This window comes from Heteronotia binoei, chromosome 12 (assembly GCF_032191835.1).
Source record: "Heteronotia binoei isolate CCM8104 ecotype False Entrance Well chromosome 12, APGP_CSIRO_Hbin_v1, whole genome shotgun sequence".
NCBI classification, from domain to species: Eukaryota; Metazoa; Chordata; class Lepidosauria; order Squamata; family Gekkonidae; genus Heteronotia; species Heteronotia binoei.
The window spans coordinates 53,763,625-53,776,536 of NC_083234.1; the positions used below are offsets into that span (position 1 = coordinate 53,763,625).

The 12,912-nt window shown below is 45.1% G+C and overlaps 1 protein-coding gene across 3 annotated transcripts in view; it reads right to left on the reverse strand.

The window, feature by feature from the left end:
* DAB2IP (DAB2 interacting protein) overlaps positions 1 to 12,912 on the reverse strand; it is a 230,839-nt gene that overhangs the window by 112,203 nt on the left and 105,724 nt on the right. The window contains exon 1 of one of the 3 annotated variants that reach the window (XM_060251746.1): positions 7,609 to 7,629. The exons of the other annotated variants lie outside the window; for them this stretch is intronic. Coding sequence (XP_060107729.1) covers positions 7,609 to 7,625 — 17 coding nt within the window. The 5' untranslated portion in view covers positions 7,626 to 7,629. Of the gene's footprint in view, positions 1 to 7,608; positions 7,630 to 12,912 lie in introns of those variants that run through there. 3 annotated transcript variants of the gene reach the window in all.

Here is a 12,912-nt window from a genome sequence, read left to right on the forward strand (position 1 = left end):
CTGATGCTCTAGCCACTGGATCCCTGAAATTCATATTTTATTTATTTAGGGAATCAGTGCCTTGCCTTCCTGTTCTAAATCATTCTTAAAAATGCCTTAGGACAGTAAAAAAAAAAACCCTACAAAAATGTACATATAGCAGTCTCTTATAGAGCAGCCCACTATAATAAAGACAAACAATAACCAGCAGTGAAAGTGAAAACAATTTAAAAAAAAAGTCCTGCCAAGTCTGCAGGTCAGAACTGAGGAACTGGACAAACTCTATGAGGCAGGATGTTCCACAGTTCAAAAAAGTCACAGCTCAGAAAGTCCTGTCCAATGTAGCCATTCACCTCAGCTTAACTAACACAAAGGCCTGCCAAGCAAGGTACCAGAAGCTGATCTCAAAGCACAGCCAAGTTCTTACGAGTGGATGTGACCCTCCAAGAACCCTGGTCCCATGCCACTGTTCAACAGCCCTGGTGTTGTCCAATATTTCAGCTGACATCACCCAGACATTTCTATGCACATCTTTGTAAACATAAGAGCTAGAAACTCTGCTCCCCCCCCATTTAGAAATGAAGGCAAACATTGCGGAAAATCTGAATTCTGCTGCCAGTTATCACATCCTCTGCTCCCCTCAGTTTTGGCCAGAACTGGGGCTCAAATGGAGTCTTCAATACGCCATTCCAGAAAACACTACAGAGAAATAGTGGGCATAGGTGTGCAGCCAGTGGCAGCTAGGGAACTGGAAAAGGATGAGTTAAAAAAAGAAAGCCATAATCTAAACCTGCTATTGCTTCTTCAGCTGCTCATTCATCAGACTCTCAGGACCCTCCCCACAGTGCTGCTAATGCTTTCCAGCCGGTGCTCTCCCATTCCACACTTTCCAAAGAGCAAAACAGTTACATTTGTCTTTTCAATAAATGTCCTCATAGGCAAAAGAAAAGAATGATCATTGCTGCTTCTTTCTCTCTCCCAACATATAATGGAGGAAGCAGTCCTCGGCTGTATTCCCCCCCCCCCCCAAAGAAGGATTGCTTGCCATTTCCTGCCTGGAGAAGCAATAAGCCTGGTGCTATTCTGGCCTTGATCTGGGTGGCATTGCAACCACCACCCTGGCACCAGTCTTTGGACATAAAGTTGGCATGTTTAGCACAGGAGTTGCCAAGCTGAGTTCTTGAAGGATTCTGAAGTTCCCTGGAGGCCAATCTAAGAGCTTTTCCATAGGGAAATCAGCCAATGCTGGACAACTTTTTCTGAAAGGCGGCTTTGCCTACCATGACTGATCTTCCCCTTTAGGATGCACATGAGGGAGAGTGGGTTGGGCAGGTTGTAGAGTGTGAGGCCCAATGGGTCTGGCCCAGCAACCTGAGTGTATGGGCTAGGCCATGATGTGCAGGAATTCTGAGGCAGATGAGACAAAGTGCATCTCCCTCCCGCTAGGGCTGCCAGCCTCCAGTTGAGGACTGGAGATCTCCTGCTTTTACAACTGATCTCCAGCTGGCAGAGATCAGCTCCCCTGGGGAAAATGGCTGCTTTGAAGGGGGGACTCTATGGCATTGTTTAGGCCCCCCCTCCCCAAACCCTGCCCTCTTGGCTCCACCCCCAAAGTCTCCAGGTATTTTCCAGCACAGACCTGGCAACTCTCCCCTCCCCCCCAAACCCCCCCCCCCCCCCAAAGAATGATCAAAAATAGTAGTGTTAGTCTGTTCACAGGGATGGTGGACCACAATCAGAAAAAACAGCCCTGCTGGATCATGCCAAAGATCCATCTGGTCCAGCATCCAATTTCCCAGAGTGGCCAAAAGATGCATCTGAGAGACCTACAAGTAGGCATGGAGGCCAAAGCATCCCCCTGTTGTTGACCCACAACAATTGACATACAAACATATTCTACCTCTGTGCTGGTTTCACTTAGCCATTGTGTCTAATTACCAGTGATGAACTTGCGCTCTGTGAGTTTGTCCCTTCGAAAGCCATGTAAGCCAAGTGGACAACCCTACCACTTGTGGCAATGGGTCCCAGAAGTTCATGCTGCATTGAGTGAAGAAGTGCTTCCTTTTGTCTGTTTTGAATCTAATTATTCCCCTTTTCTCCAGTTCTCCTCTAAATTCCCCCAAAAGGATAAATCTGATGGAGGCTCAAACTGCTCCAGTAGTGGTCAAAGGGTATAACGTGGATTCATGATGTACAGTACTAGAGAGAGACCAAAAGGAGAGACAGGACTACTACTGACAATGTGAAATGCTCCTTTTTACTTGTACGTCAGGATTAGAGTACACGCTCGGGTTTCTGCTCATACAGCACACCCATTCACACAGCCAATATGGGTGTGCTCAAAACAACATCTGTTTATTAACAAGAAGATAAAGGGATGGGAACAACCAGTTTCAGGACAAGGGAGCTCATGCAGTCTATACTTCAAACCAACAAACAATACTAACAAAGGAGAGACTCCACCCCATGAGACTAAACCAACTCATAAAAATATGGGGTGAGGAGACAATTCCATTGTGATGTGTACAATAAATGTAGCATACTGTGCTACAATTGCCCCCCCCCACCCACGTTGGGAGAGGAAGAAAAGTCTTCTTTCTCCACTTCTTGCATTCTGCCCACAATCTTATAAACCCCCATGGTATCTGTCCCTTAGCTGTCTTTTGTAGAGTAAAAAGCCCTGTCTCAGAGAAGGCACTCTCCAGCCACTTGATCTTTTAACAATCAAGTGTTTTGGCAAAAAACACATCAGGGAATCCCAAAGAGAAGTTAGGAACTTGTGGTGAGTAGCTCCTGACAGAATCCATACTATGGAAGCACATTTTATGCTCTTGTACCAGGAGTGTATTAAATATGCACTAGGACCTCCACAACTGTGCCTCACTTTATCTGCACTGACTGGATATGCTCCATCTGAAGCCCCCTCCCATGTTATCCTCTGGTATGGACAGGTTTCACCAGAGACCAGTCACCAGGATGAAGGTAAATGAGGTGGGGTCAACAGGCAAGTAACATGAAAGGTCTGGGTTACACACTGTGCAGTTGTTTCCACCTGTGTTGTGGTGAGATTGTTTCCCCATCTAGCTGCAGGGTGCTATTGGCCAGTACCCAGATAGCAAAAAGGGGGAATGCCTTCTAACACTTCGGATGCAGGGGTTGTGGCAACAGCCAGAGCAGAAAAAGCCTGACTTGTGAACAGTGGTCCCAGAGATTAACTGTAGAAATTCCTAAAGCCCATGAAAACAATTTATTTCCAGCCTAAGAGACACTCTTTTTTTTTAAATAGAAAAAGTTTTTATTAAGAAGGGATTGCACATAACAGAAGGAAACATAGAACAAAAGAAAACATAAAACAAACCCATAATACAATCATACAACAACTTACAACCTAACTACATACTACACATCTCAGTACTACACACTATACATTCATAATCTAACATCTAAGAGACACTCTTGAGGTGCCAATAAGAGGGAAAACAGGATCTTCTTGTCCCTGCCTCAGGGTAGAGATTCACCTCCCACCTCCACTCAGGAGCCCTATGGTTCCTTCCATCCTGGTCTGGCTATAAATGCCTTCCAGTGAAAATGGGTCCATTTCTTGTACAAGAACCAGGTACCGATCTTGGCTGGGTGGTTCTCTGGGAGACTCTTTGTATGGTCCTCTCATACCTCTTGCTTCCCTAGACATTTGCCTGCTGGCAGGAGGGGGACACAGCTGAATGCTTTGAAGGTGGAAAGTCCTGATTCAATAGGCAACATCTCTGGGTTAAGGATTAAAGGTGTACCAGTTGTCAGGAAAGCCCTTTCTCTGCCTGAGATCCTGGAGAGCTGCTGCCAGTCAAAAAACCAGATAGACTGTTGTACTATCATGGGATAAATCCAGGTGGGTAGCCGTGTTGATGAAGCAAGAGAACAAAGTAGGATTCCAGTAGCACCTTTAAGACCAACAAAGTTTTATTCAGAATGTAAGCTTTCATATGCATACAAAAGCTTACATTCTGAATAAAACTTTGCTGGTCTTAAAGGTGCTACTGGAATCCTACTTTGATCTATCGTGGGATAAGTCAGAGTCACATATTCATCCTCTTGCTCCCCATTTGCATTACTCATAGATGAGGATCAGGCTGCTGGGAAGCCATATCCCCAATGGCCGCAATCCAACAAAACTTCCCATTCACTAATCCTGCAACCCCGCCCCCCCCCTGTCGTTTGCAAAACCCCCTACAAGCAAGGAAGAGATGGCTGCTTGATCCCTGAGGTCAATAATCCCCTATAGTTAGACAGAGAACAGACTCTGTAATAGGGCCCTTAAAAAGATGAACGGTGGGGCTGAGTCGTAAATTTAGGCAGGCGGCATTAAAAGCTTCAGCTTTCCAATGGAAACACTTAAGAGTTTGGGGCACGTTAACTGTTCAATCCATACATATATATATGTTTTAAAAAGAGAGTCTCTTTTGCACAGAGGATAACTTCCCATGTAAATTTATGGGCCTGTTTCCATGGGAGCTTCCCCTCTTATTTAATTTCAACTTGTTTTATAGCAGGCAGGTAAATCCCAGCCAGCAGCACTTTCCAAAGTAATTCTGCTAACATGCAGAGCAGTGAGAAGCATCCAGCATCAGAGGCCTAGAAGGGACTCCAGATGGGAGTTTTCTGCTCTTCCTAGGGTTGCCATGTCTGTGTTGGAAAATACCTGGAGACTTTGGAGGTGGATCTGGGAGAGGGTGGAGTCTGGGGTAAGGGAGAGGCCTCAGCATGGTACAATGCCATAGAGTCCACAAAGCAGACATTTTCTCCAGAGGAGCTGATCTTCTCCAGCTGGGGATCAGTTCCAAAAGCAGGAGTTCTCCAAGGCTCCATTTGGAGACTGGCAACCCTATCTCTCCCCCAGGTCTATCAGTGAAACTGCTATGTTCAGAATCAGTCTGCCTGTTTCCTGGCTCAAACACTGCAGCCTGCACTATCCGTCTATCCTACCTCCTCTTCATGATGCAGCAAATGCAGGGCTGCCTTTCCTCATTTTATCATCTCAACTGTCACACAACGCTTACTCCCTCGAGCTTGGCTGGTCAGGGATTAGAATTCAAGTGTCCAGCATTCATATCACACACTAGATCTCAGGATAAGTTCCTACGTTCAGCAGAATTCAGTAGTAAGTCTGTCAGAGTCTAGGTGCAGTCCAAGCCAAATTCTGAAGTCAGGGTTCAGTCCAAAAGTCAGTTACTGAGAGAGCAGAGTCCAGTTCAGAGCGGTACATAGAAAGCAAGGTTCAACCACCTGAGGTTGTTCAGGCACAGGTCCAAGAGTCGTAATCATTGAGCAGGTCCAAGGATCCTAGTCCAGAGTCAGGCAGTTCAGGAGTTTCAGGAGAGCAAACTGTCTGATGGCATCGGTGGTAGCACAACATGTTGCTTCCATGCTTGTCCTGTCTGCTGCTTCCTCTTTTATGCTAGCTGAGTCTCCTAAGTTTCCTGAGTGAGCTGTCAGCCTGGGATCCTTAGTCCCAGGTGATCCTCTGGAACAGGGTTCCCTCCCCCCCCAAAAGAGGTGCCAGAACTCTCAAGAGGGAAATGAAGGGGGCCCCTCATGACAGTGATACCACTCATGATGTCTCATCTAGACCCTGGGTTGTCAAGGTGCTGACTTCTGGGGGTGACTCCTCAGCAGGCCAAATGCTCATGAGAGCGGAGGGTGTGCTCCCTCCCCACCTCTGACTGTATGCTAGGACTTGCCTCTGCCGTTCCTGTGCCGTTGATAGTGCAGCGAGTCTCATCAGGATTGGACGACTCAGGCTGAACCATGACAAAACCTTTCTCTAGGCTGAAAATGTGAAGCGGCCTTATATTGAGTGAGCGATCATTAAATAAACAAGTTCAAGGTCAGAATTGTCTGCTCTGAGGGGTGGGGGAAAAGTAAGATATGGGGTAGAAAGTTTTTTCTTTTACTTTAAGTTTTTATAAGTTGTAGATATAGTTTTGCTACCATATGTTACTAATAAAAATTGTTTATTCACAGTATTGTCTGCTCTGACTGGCAGCAGGTCTCAGTCAGAGATCTTTCACATCACCTCCTACCTGTTCTTTTTAACTGGAGATGCCTCGGATTGAACCTGGGATCCTCTGTATGTAAAACTGACACCACCAAGCCACCCTCCCCTACTATTACAGGTGGCAGAAAGATAATAAACTATGAGAATAATCTTTTTCCAAAAATTTGCTATTGCCCAAGAACAGACATTTAAAAAAATGTCTGCATCACTTGATTTTTTTGCTGAATTGGAATTTTCCTCCTTTCTAGAATCTCCCAAACAGGACATGATGCTGGTCATTTCCTGTTTGTTTTGGCACTCCAAAGTAAACTACTTCTATACATGGAGTTCCTTTTAGATATCTCACAATAGCCACTGACCAGCCTAACCTATGTGATTGTTCTGTGATCAGCCAAGACAGCTAAAGAGCACCTGCTGTGTTCACAAGCAGTTGACCTGATTCAGAGGATTAATGCTCTCATGACTTGCTTGTAGGCTTCCCAAAATTTTGAAGGTAATCCCTGTTGGAAATTATGATGGACTCAATGGACCCTTGGTCTGATCCAGCAAGGCTCTTGTTATAACTTCCCTGGATTACTTTAGTTGTTTGAGATAATATTGTTGGAGGTTATAGTCCAGAGGTGGTCAAATTTGCTTAACATAAGAGCCACATGGAATAAACATCAGATGTTTGAGAGCCGCAAGACATGAATGTCCAATGTTTGAGAGCCACAAGGCAGGCAGACAGGCAGGCAAATAGATGGGGGAGAGATAAATGGAAAGAAAGCAACTTTAACTTAAAATGCATTCTCCAAGCTGCTGGCTGGCTTGGCTTGGAGAAGTGATTTAAAGAGAGAAATGCCTTCTCCAAGCTGGCCAATGGGGCAGTAGAGGCTTTGAGAGCCACACAGTATGTGTGAAAGAGACACAAGTGGCTCCCAAGCCACAGTTTGGCTACTCCTGTTATAGTGTGTGCTGTAAGGAAAGTCAATTAAATTAAATACACTAATCCATAGGTCCACATGTTCCTGCACATGAGGGTATTCTTATTCAATTTCAGCAGAGAAGACAGGTCCCAGTGTGAAAAGGCATATACACACACACTACCTCCACTGAAATGAATGGTGCTGTTCAGTGGCCATTTTTAACAGATAATTCTGTTCCCTATCATGTCCTGAAATAATACCAAAAATGAGTAAACAAAAAACACTACACAGGACCATCTAGCAAGCAGTTAAAGTAAAATGCCTCAAACTCCATGTCAAAGACAAGGCTGCAATATTCCTGCACATTACTTACTTGGGAGAATGTTCCTGGACTTCTTTGGTAAATGCTGTACTTGGATGGGAGGCCACTGAGGAAGTCTAGGGTTACCACGCAGAGGCAGGCGATGGCAAATCTTAATCTCTTGTCTTGAAAATACTACAGGGTTGCTGTAAGTCGATGGCAACCTGAACTATTTACACAAATGTGCTCCATTCAGCCTACTCCCATAAGGCTGCCACAAACCAAACTCTACACCAAGACTGGAAGCAACAATTCACAAACCAGCCAGAGAAGAGAGAATCAATCCCCCAAAGGTGAGAAGCTTACACAACCTGGTTGACAGCTGCATCTTCCGGCCTGAGGAGTACTGCCCTCTCCAACACATTCCTCACAGTGTCTTTCCACCACGCCAGAAAAAGAAATGATCCCTGTGTTCTCGGTTTCCTCTGGATTTGTATTCCACCAGCTTATTGGCAAGCAGGAAAGTCAGGGCCAACAGCCAGGATTAATTTCCCCGTGGCTTACTGAGCGGTCACCCCCCCCTCCAGATTCCATCATTTATAATTCCACAATCCACCCTACAAAAATATTCCTCCACCTCCTCATTGTTGACACAATTGAAGAGGGCAGTGATGAAATCTTTCCACGTGGTACCTTCTGGTCAGTCAAGATATCAAAGCCTTGCCACATCCTGCGTTTCTCTGTCTGTCTGTCCCTCTCTGGAAAAGGGCTGACAACTTGGAAGCCTCCAGCTCTCGCTCTCCTGTCTCGATGGATGATGTTTGTACCTTCACGTAGCCGCACCTCCTGTCCCCCCTTGCTCCCCTCCCATGTTTGCAAAGTCTTTGCTGTAGAACTGGTTTTCAGTTCCAAGGACTTACCCTGGCACACGTGAAGTAATGAAAATAATGACGTATTGTTGACATTGTGCCTGCGGTGTATCTGGCACCAGACGGAGGAGCATACAAAGTTGCTGGATCCTTACTCAGACTTCTGGCCCTTCTAGCGGTGTTTTCCATATACGAACAAGCTTGTGTGGTTTCTCTGCTGTTGCTGTGGCTGCCGACATTGTGCAGTGGCAACACATGTTCCACATGGCAGGTTTCTCAGCATCTCCCCTACTCTAGTACCCCATGGAAGCCAATCTTCCTCCAGAGGGTGGGCTTTTTCTTTTTTAAAAACCAGCAATTGACATTTCAACATAGTATTATTATCACCGTCCTTCTATCAGGTTCTCTCAGTTCCCAGCTTTTATTTTCAAAATATGTCTCTAGGGCCTTTCATTATGGAGATATAAAGGGAAAGGGATGGGGGGAGAGAGAGCTGCTTTTTAAAAATGGAAGCTGGGAATTCAGAGAGACTGATGGCCAGGTTTTTATAACGTGATAACACTTTAACAATACGCCAGCTGGTGATTTTGTTTAAAGTCCTCTAGTGGCTGAGAGTGGGAACCGGCTGCCATGGGGCCTGAGGCAGTGAAAAGGGTGACAATGGGACCAGAAAAATGCAGCCTTTCCATCTGCATGGGTGCCAGCCCAGCTTTATTGTGATCTTTCTCAAAACTTAGGAGCAAAACAGGCCAGCAAAAGCTCCCAGGGAAAGAAGGCGGGCAAGCCGGAAGGTGCACAGAAGCACCACAATGCTGTGGGGAAGTGGGGGGAACCTGTTACCCAGTGGCATCAATGATGAGTCAAACAACCCATGTGTGGGTGACCTGCATGGTCTGCTCTGACTGGTAACAGCTCTCCAAGGTTTCAAGCAAGGAAACATCTTCCTCAACTCTTGAGATGCTTCAACATAAAACGGAAACCTGCTTAAACACACAAGGCAAGGCACAGGAACACATGGGGTTGCCTCATCGCAACTGAGCCTAGTATCGTCTTCTGGGATGGACAGTGGTGGCCCTCCAGGGACTCCCCTGACACCTGCTACCTGAGATCAGGATTTCTGATAAGTGGCCTCTGTCTTCAGATATCCCTATTAATTTCTAAGAATGGTATGGAATTACACATCAGCCCTTCCATTGCCTTCTCTAGCATTGTTTCTTTGGCCGTTGTTCCAATCTCACTTTTTAATTTCTCCATATCCCTGTGAATCCTCCTGCTGGTATACCATTTCACAGTTCAGAATTATTCTACAGACACAATTTGCTGCCTGTACAGCCAGCTCTTTCAGGGCATGCACAAAGGCATATTACAAAACTGGACCCGATATTACACCCTTGTTGGGCTGCATAGTACATTCTGTTTCCCTGATTCAGAATTCTTAAACCTCGTATCCATTTTAGAGTTCATTATTTTGTACTGGCAATGGAAGCGGGGAGGCAGACAGCTGGCACGCAGTGGGGAGAAAGGAAAAATCTATCTACACATTTTTTTTTAAAAACACACACACACATTGCAATACATTTCCCTGTTAACATCTAGCCTCCCAGAAACTCTCAACTCTCTTGCTGATGCTGGGTGTGATTCTCTCTCTGCAGGCACGTGGAGAAACTTCCTGGGAGCCTTTGTGGCACACAAACACAGCCAGATCTAACTTGCTAGTTGGGCAAGGACTGTTGATAAGAAGGCCTCTTCAGATTAGCAGTTTTAACTGCTATTAGAAACTGGAGAGCAACACAACTATGCTCTCTTATCAGACAATCATTATTTGCAATGCCTTGACATCAATCTACGGCGCAGCTGCAGCCTGACATGAATACTTCGGTTTGCTCCAGTTCCAAATAAGGATGTCTGAAAGAGCCAGAAAATGCCACCCAACTGATCAAGGAGTCTATTGGCCTTCCTGGGGCGGGGGGGGGGGGGGGGCGCAGTGGCTAAAGAGTCTGTGCCTTTTCAGTTTAGGAAAAAGATGATATAGAGGGGACATGATAGAAGGTTCCAAATGTATAAGTGGTGTAGGAAGAGTTGGTGGGGAGACCTTTTTCTCCCTGAATACTAGAACTCAAGGGTACACAATAAAGTGGATAGGCCACAGATTCAAGACAAGTAAACAAAAGCAGGACATTTTTGTAGTAAAAGCCCAGCAGAAACTCATTTGCATATTAGGCCACACCCCCTAATACAAAGCCACCTGGAACTGCATTCCTGTGTGTTCCTGCTCAAAAAAAGTCCTGAACAAAAGCAATTTGTTACAAAAACATACAATTAACTTATGGAACTTACTGCCACCTATGAATGGAATATATTTGCACTGATCAATAAATGGAACAGGACCTTTGAATGGCACCAGACCTTTGAATACTAGGTGCTGGGGAGGGCAAACAGTAGGAGAGGGTTGTTTCTGGGCTTCCCAGAGGCATTTGGCTGTCACTACTGGCAACAGGATGCTGGACTAGATGGCCCCTTGATCCAGCAGAGCTACTCATACATTAAGTGCAAATCCAGGGAAAATACAGATGCTGTAGGATGGAATGGGAGGCACATTAATGCGGGCTTATGAAAAATTAATTCTTTCAAACCAGCAGTTGCTGCCAAAGTGAAGTGCAACCTGAAATGTGCATAGCACAGCCCAATTCCACAAGGCAGTTTTGAAGAATGGGAAAATATTAACATATCCAATGGCAATCATAATCTATGAATTTAGGAAGTCTTGCTGGATCACGTTGTCCAATGTCCTGTTTCCAACAGTGGCCAGCAAGATGCCTCTGGGAAGCCCACAAGCAGAGCATGAGACTGAGAGGCATCCTTGTTATCTGTCTTCCTGCAGGGGTAGCCTGCCTCTGAACATGGAGGTTCCATTTAGCTACCATGACTTCAATAACTCTTTCCTCCACAAACTGGCCAACTTCTTTTTAAAGCTAGAAGCTGCGCTTGTATTAATATTTGGGAGGGGGGGCAGTAGTAAACCCCAGAAATTAATTCTGGATTCCCAAATGTGCAGTGCCTGCTGGGCTCTTAGCACAGACACTGGGACAAAAGCCAGTCCTGGTCAGCAGGGGGGCCAGACTTCCTTCCTGTGGGTGCAGCAGGGCCCCTTTGTTCAAGCCATCATGACTCAATAGTCAAGGTCTGAGCCTGCTCATCAAAGGGGCTGGGGGAGCAGTTTAGTGTTTGTTAAAAACAGCTGGGATGCAGGTCAGCAGGTGGGACATTTGAACTGCCAAAGTGCCTAGAGATCAGGAGCCTGCTTTAAAGTCCCCACCCCCTCCAAGCTGTCCTGCACAAGGGACCTTGCTGGCAGTTTCAATATGGCAAGGACAAAGAATCTTATTTACATGTGAACAGGAAAGCAAATCGAGAGGGACCTCCTCCTCCTGCTCCATCTTACAAAAGAAAAAGGCAACCTAAGAGCCTCTATTCCATAACCCCTTCTTTGCAAACTTCATCATTTCACACTCCCTGCCATCAATCCACTTTATGGATCTTTACGGTTCCAAAGTTATTTATTTATAATTTTGCTTCTCTTCACAGCTCATTACACAATGCATGTTATCAATTATGCATTACAAATTCTACCAACCTATGCCCATAAATAACCCATTATTCCATTATGCATAACTTCCGGTCTGCCCTTCCCCCCAGCTACTAATTCATTACTAACCAGATTGGATCGGATCCTCTAATGCATCCCAAAATGACATTTCCACAGAAAAATCCTGATGGAAGCAATTATTCTGATATAATAGAAAATACAATATTCCCAGTTTAATCATCTTTCCTGAGCCTTTTCCTGCCTTCTCTGAATGGAACCAAATGAATCATATACAAACTCACATCCCAAGATAATCTTCAACCAGTTTTTAATCTAAGGACCACAGTTCTCTTCCCATTTAAGAGCTCTCCCAATTCTTGGCATTATTATTAAAATTATTCACTATTTCCTGATGCCTTTTATAATCTTTGTAGCCTCAAAACTTACTAGAATGATTGCTAAGGCTATGAACCTACTAGTTTTAAAAGATACAATTTGATAATTTAAGAAACCTTGTTTTCTTCCTCTTTCAGAGATGGAAAAATATACTGATTTTAGATGGGAAATTAGCCAGCCACAAATTCCGATGCGCTAACAAAACATAGCAAGGGTTGCTATCCTCCATCATTCCCGGCACTCAGAATCTGATATACTGTCTCCAAACACAGAGGTTCAATTTTTTGTTCTCAAGGATCATAGCAATTGGTAGAAAATCTGTAAAGTTCCAGGGCCCTGTCCTTGAAAAGTAGCAACAGACAAAATTGCACCCAATACCAACAGTTCGCCAATCAACTGATGCAATCCACTCATGGGCTTAATACAGATTACAGAATTACACTTTTCTTAGCACAGATTTTGATTTTTTTCTAGAGTTGCAAGCACAGAGTGCAGCTAACCTGTGAAGAATCCTGCTGGATCCAACTAATCCAGCATCCTGTTTCCTGCAGTGGCCAGCCAGGTGCCCAGTAGGGCATCAGGTACCAGCCCCCTCCTCTGAACTGGCACTCAAAAGCTCCATTGCCTCTGAAACATGGACGCTCTAGTTGGCTGCAATGGCTAATGGTTGTGGACAGACTCAATGGCTAATGGTTGTGCCTATCTCTCCCTTCCTTGCTTTTAATGCTGTCTAAGCTCAAAGCCATTTTTACATCCGGTCATAGGGAGAGTTGCATGACGAGTTAATTATGAATTGGATGAAGATGTCCTGAAGCTACCACCCT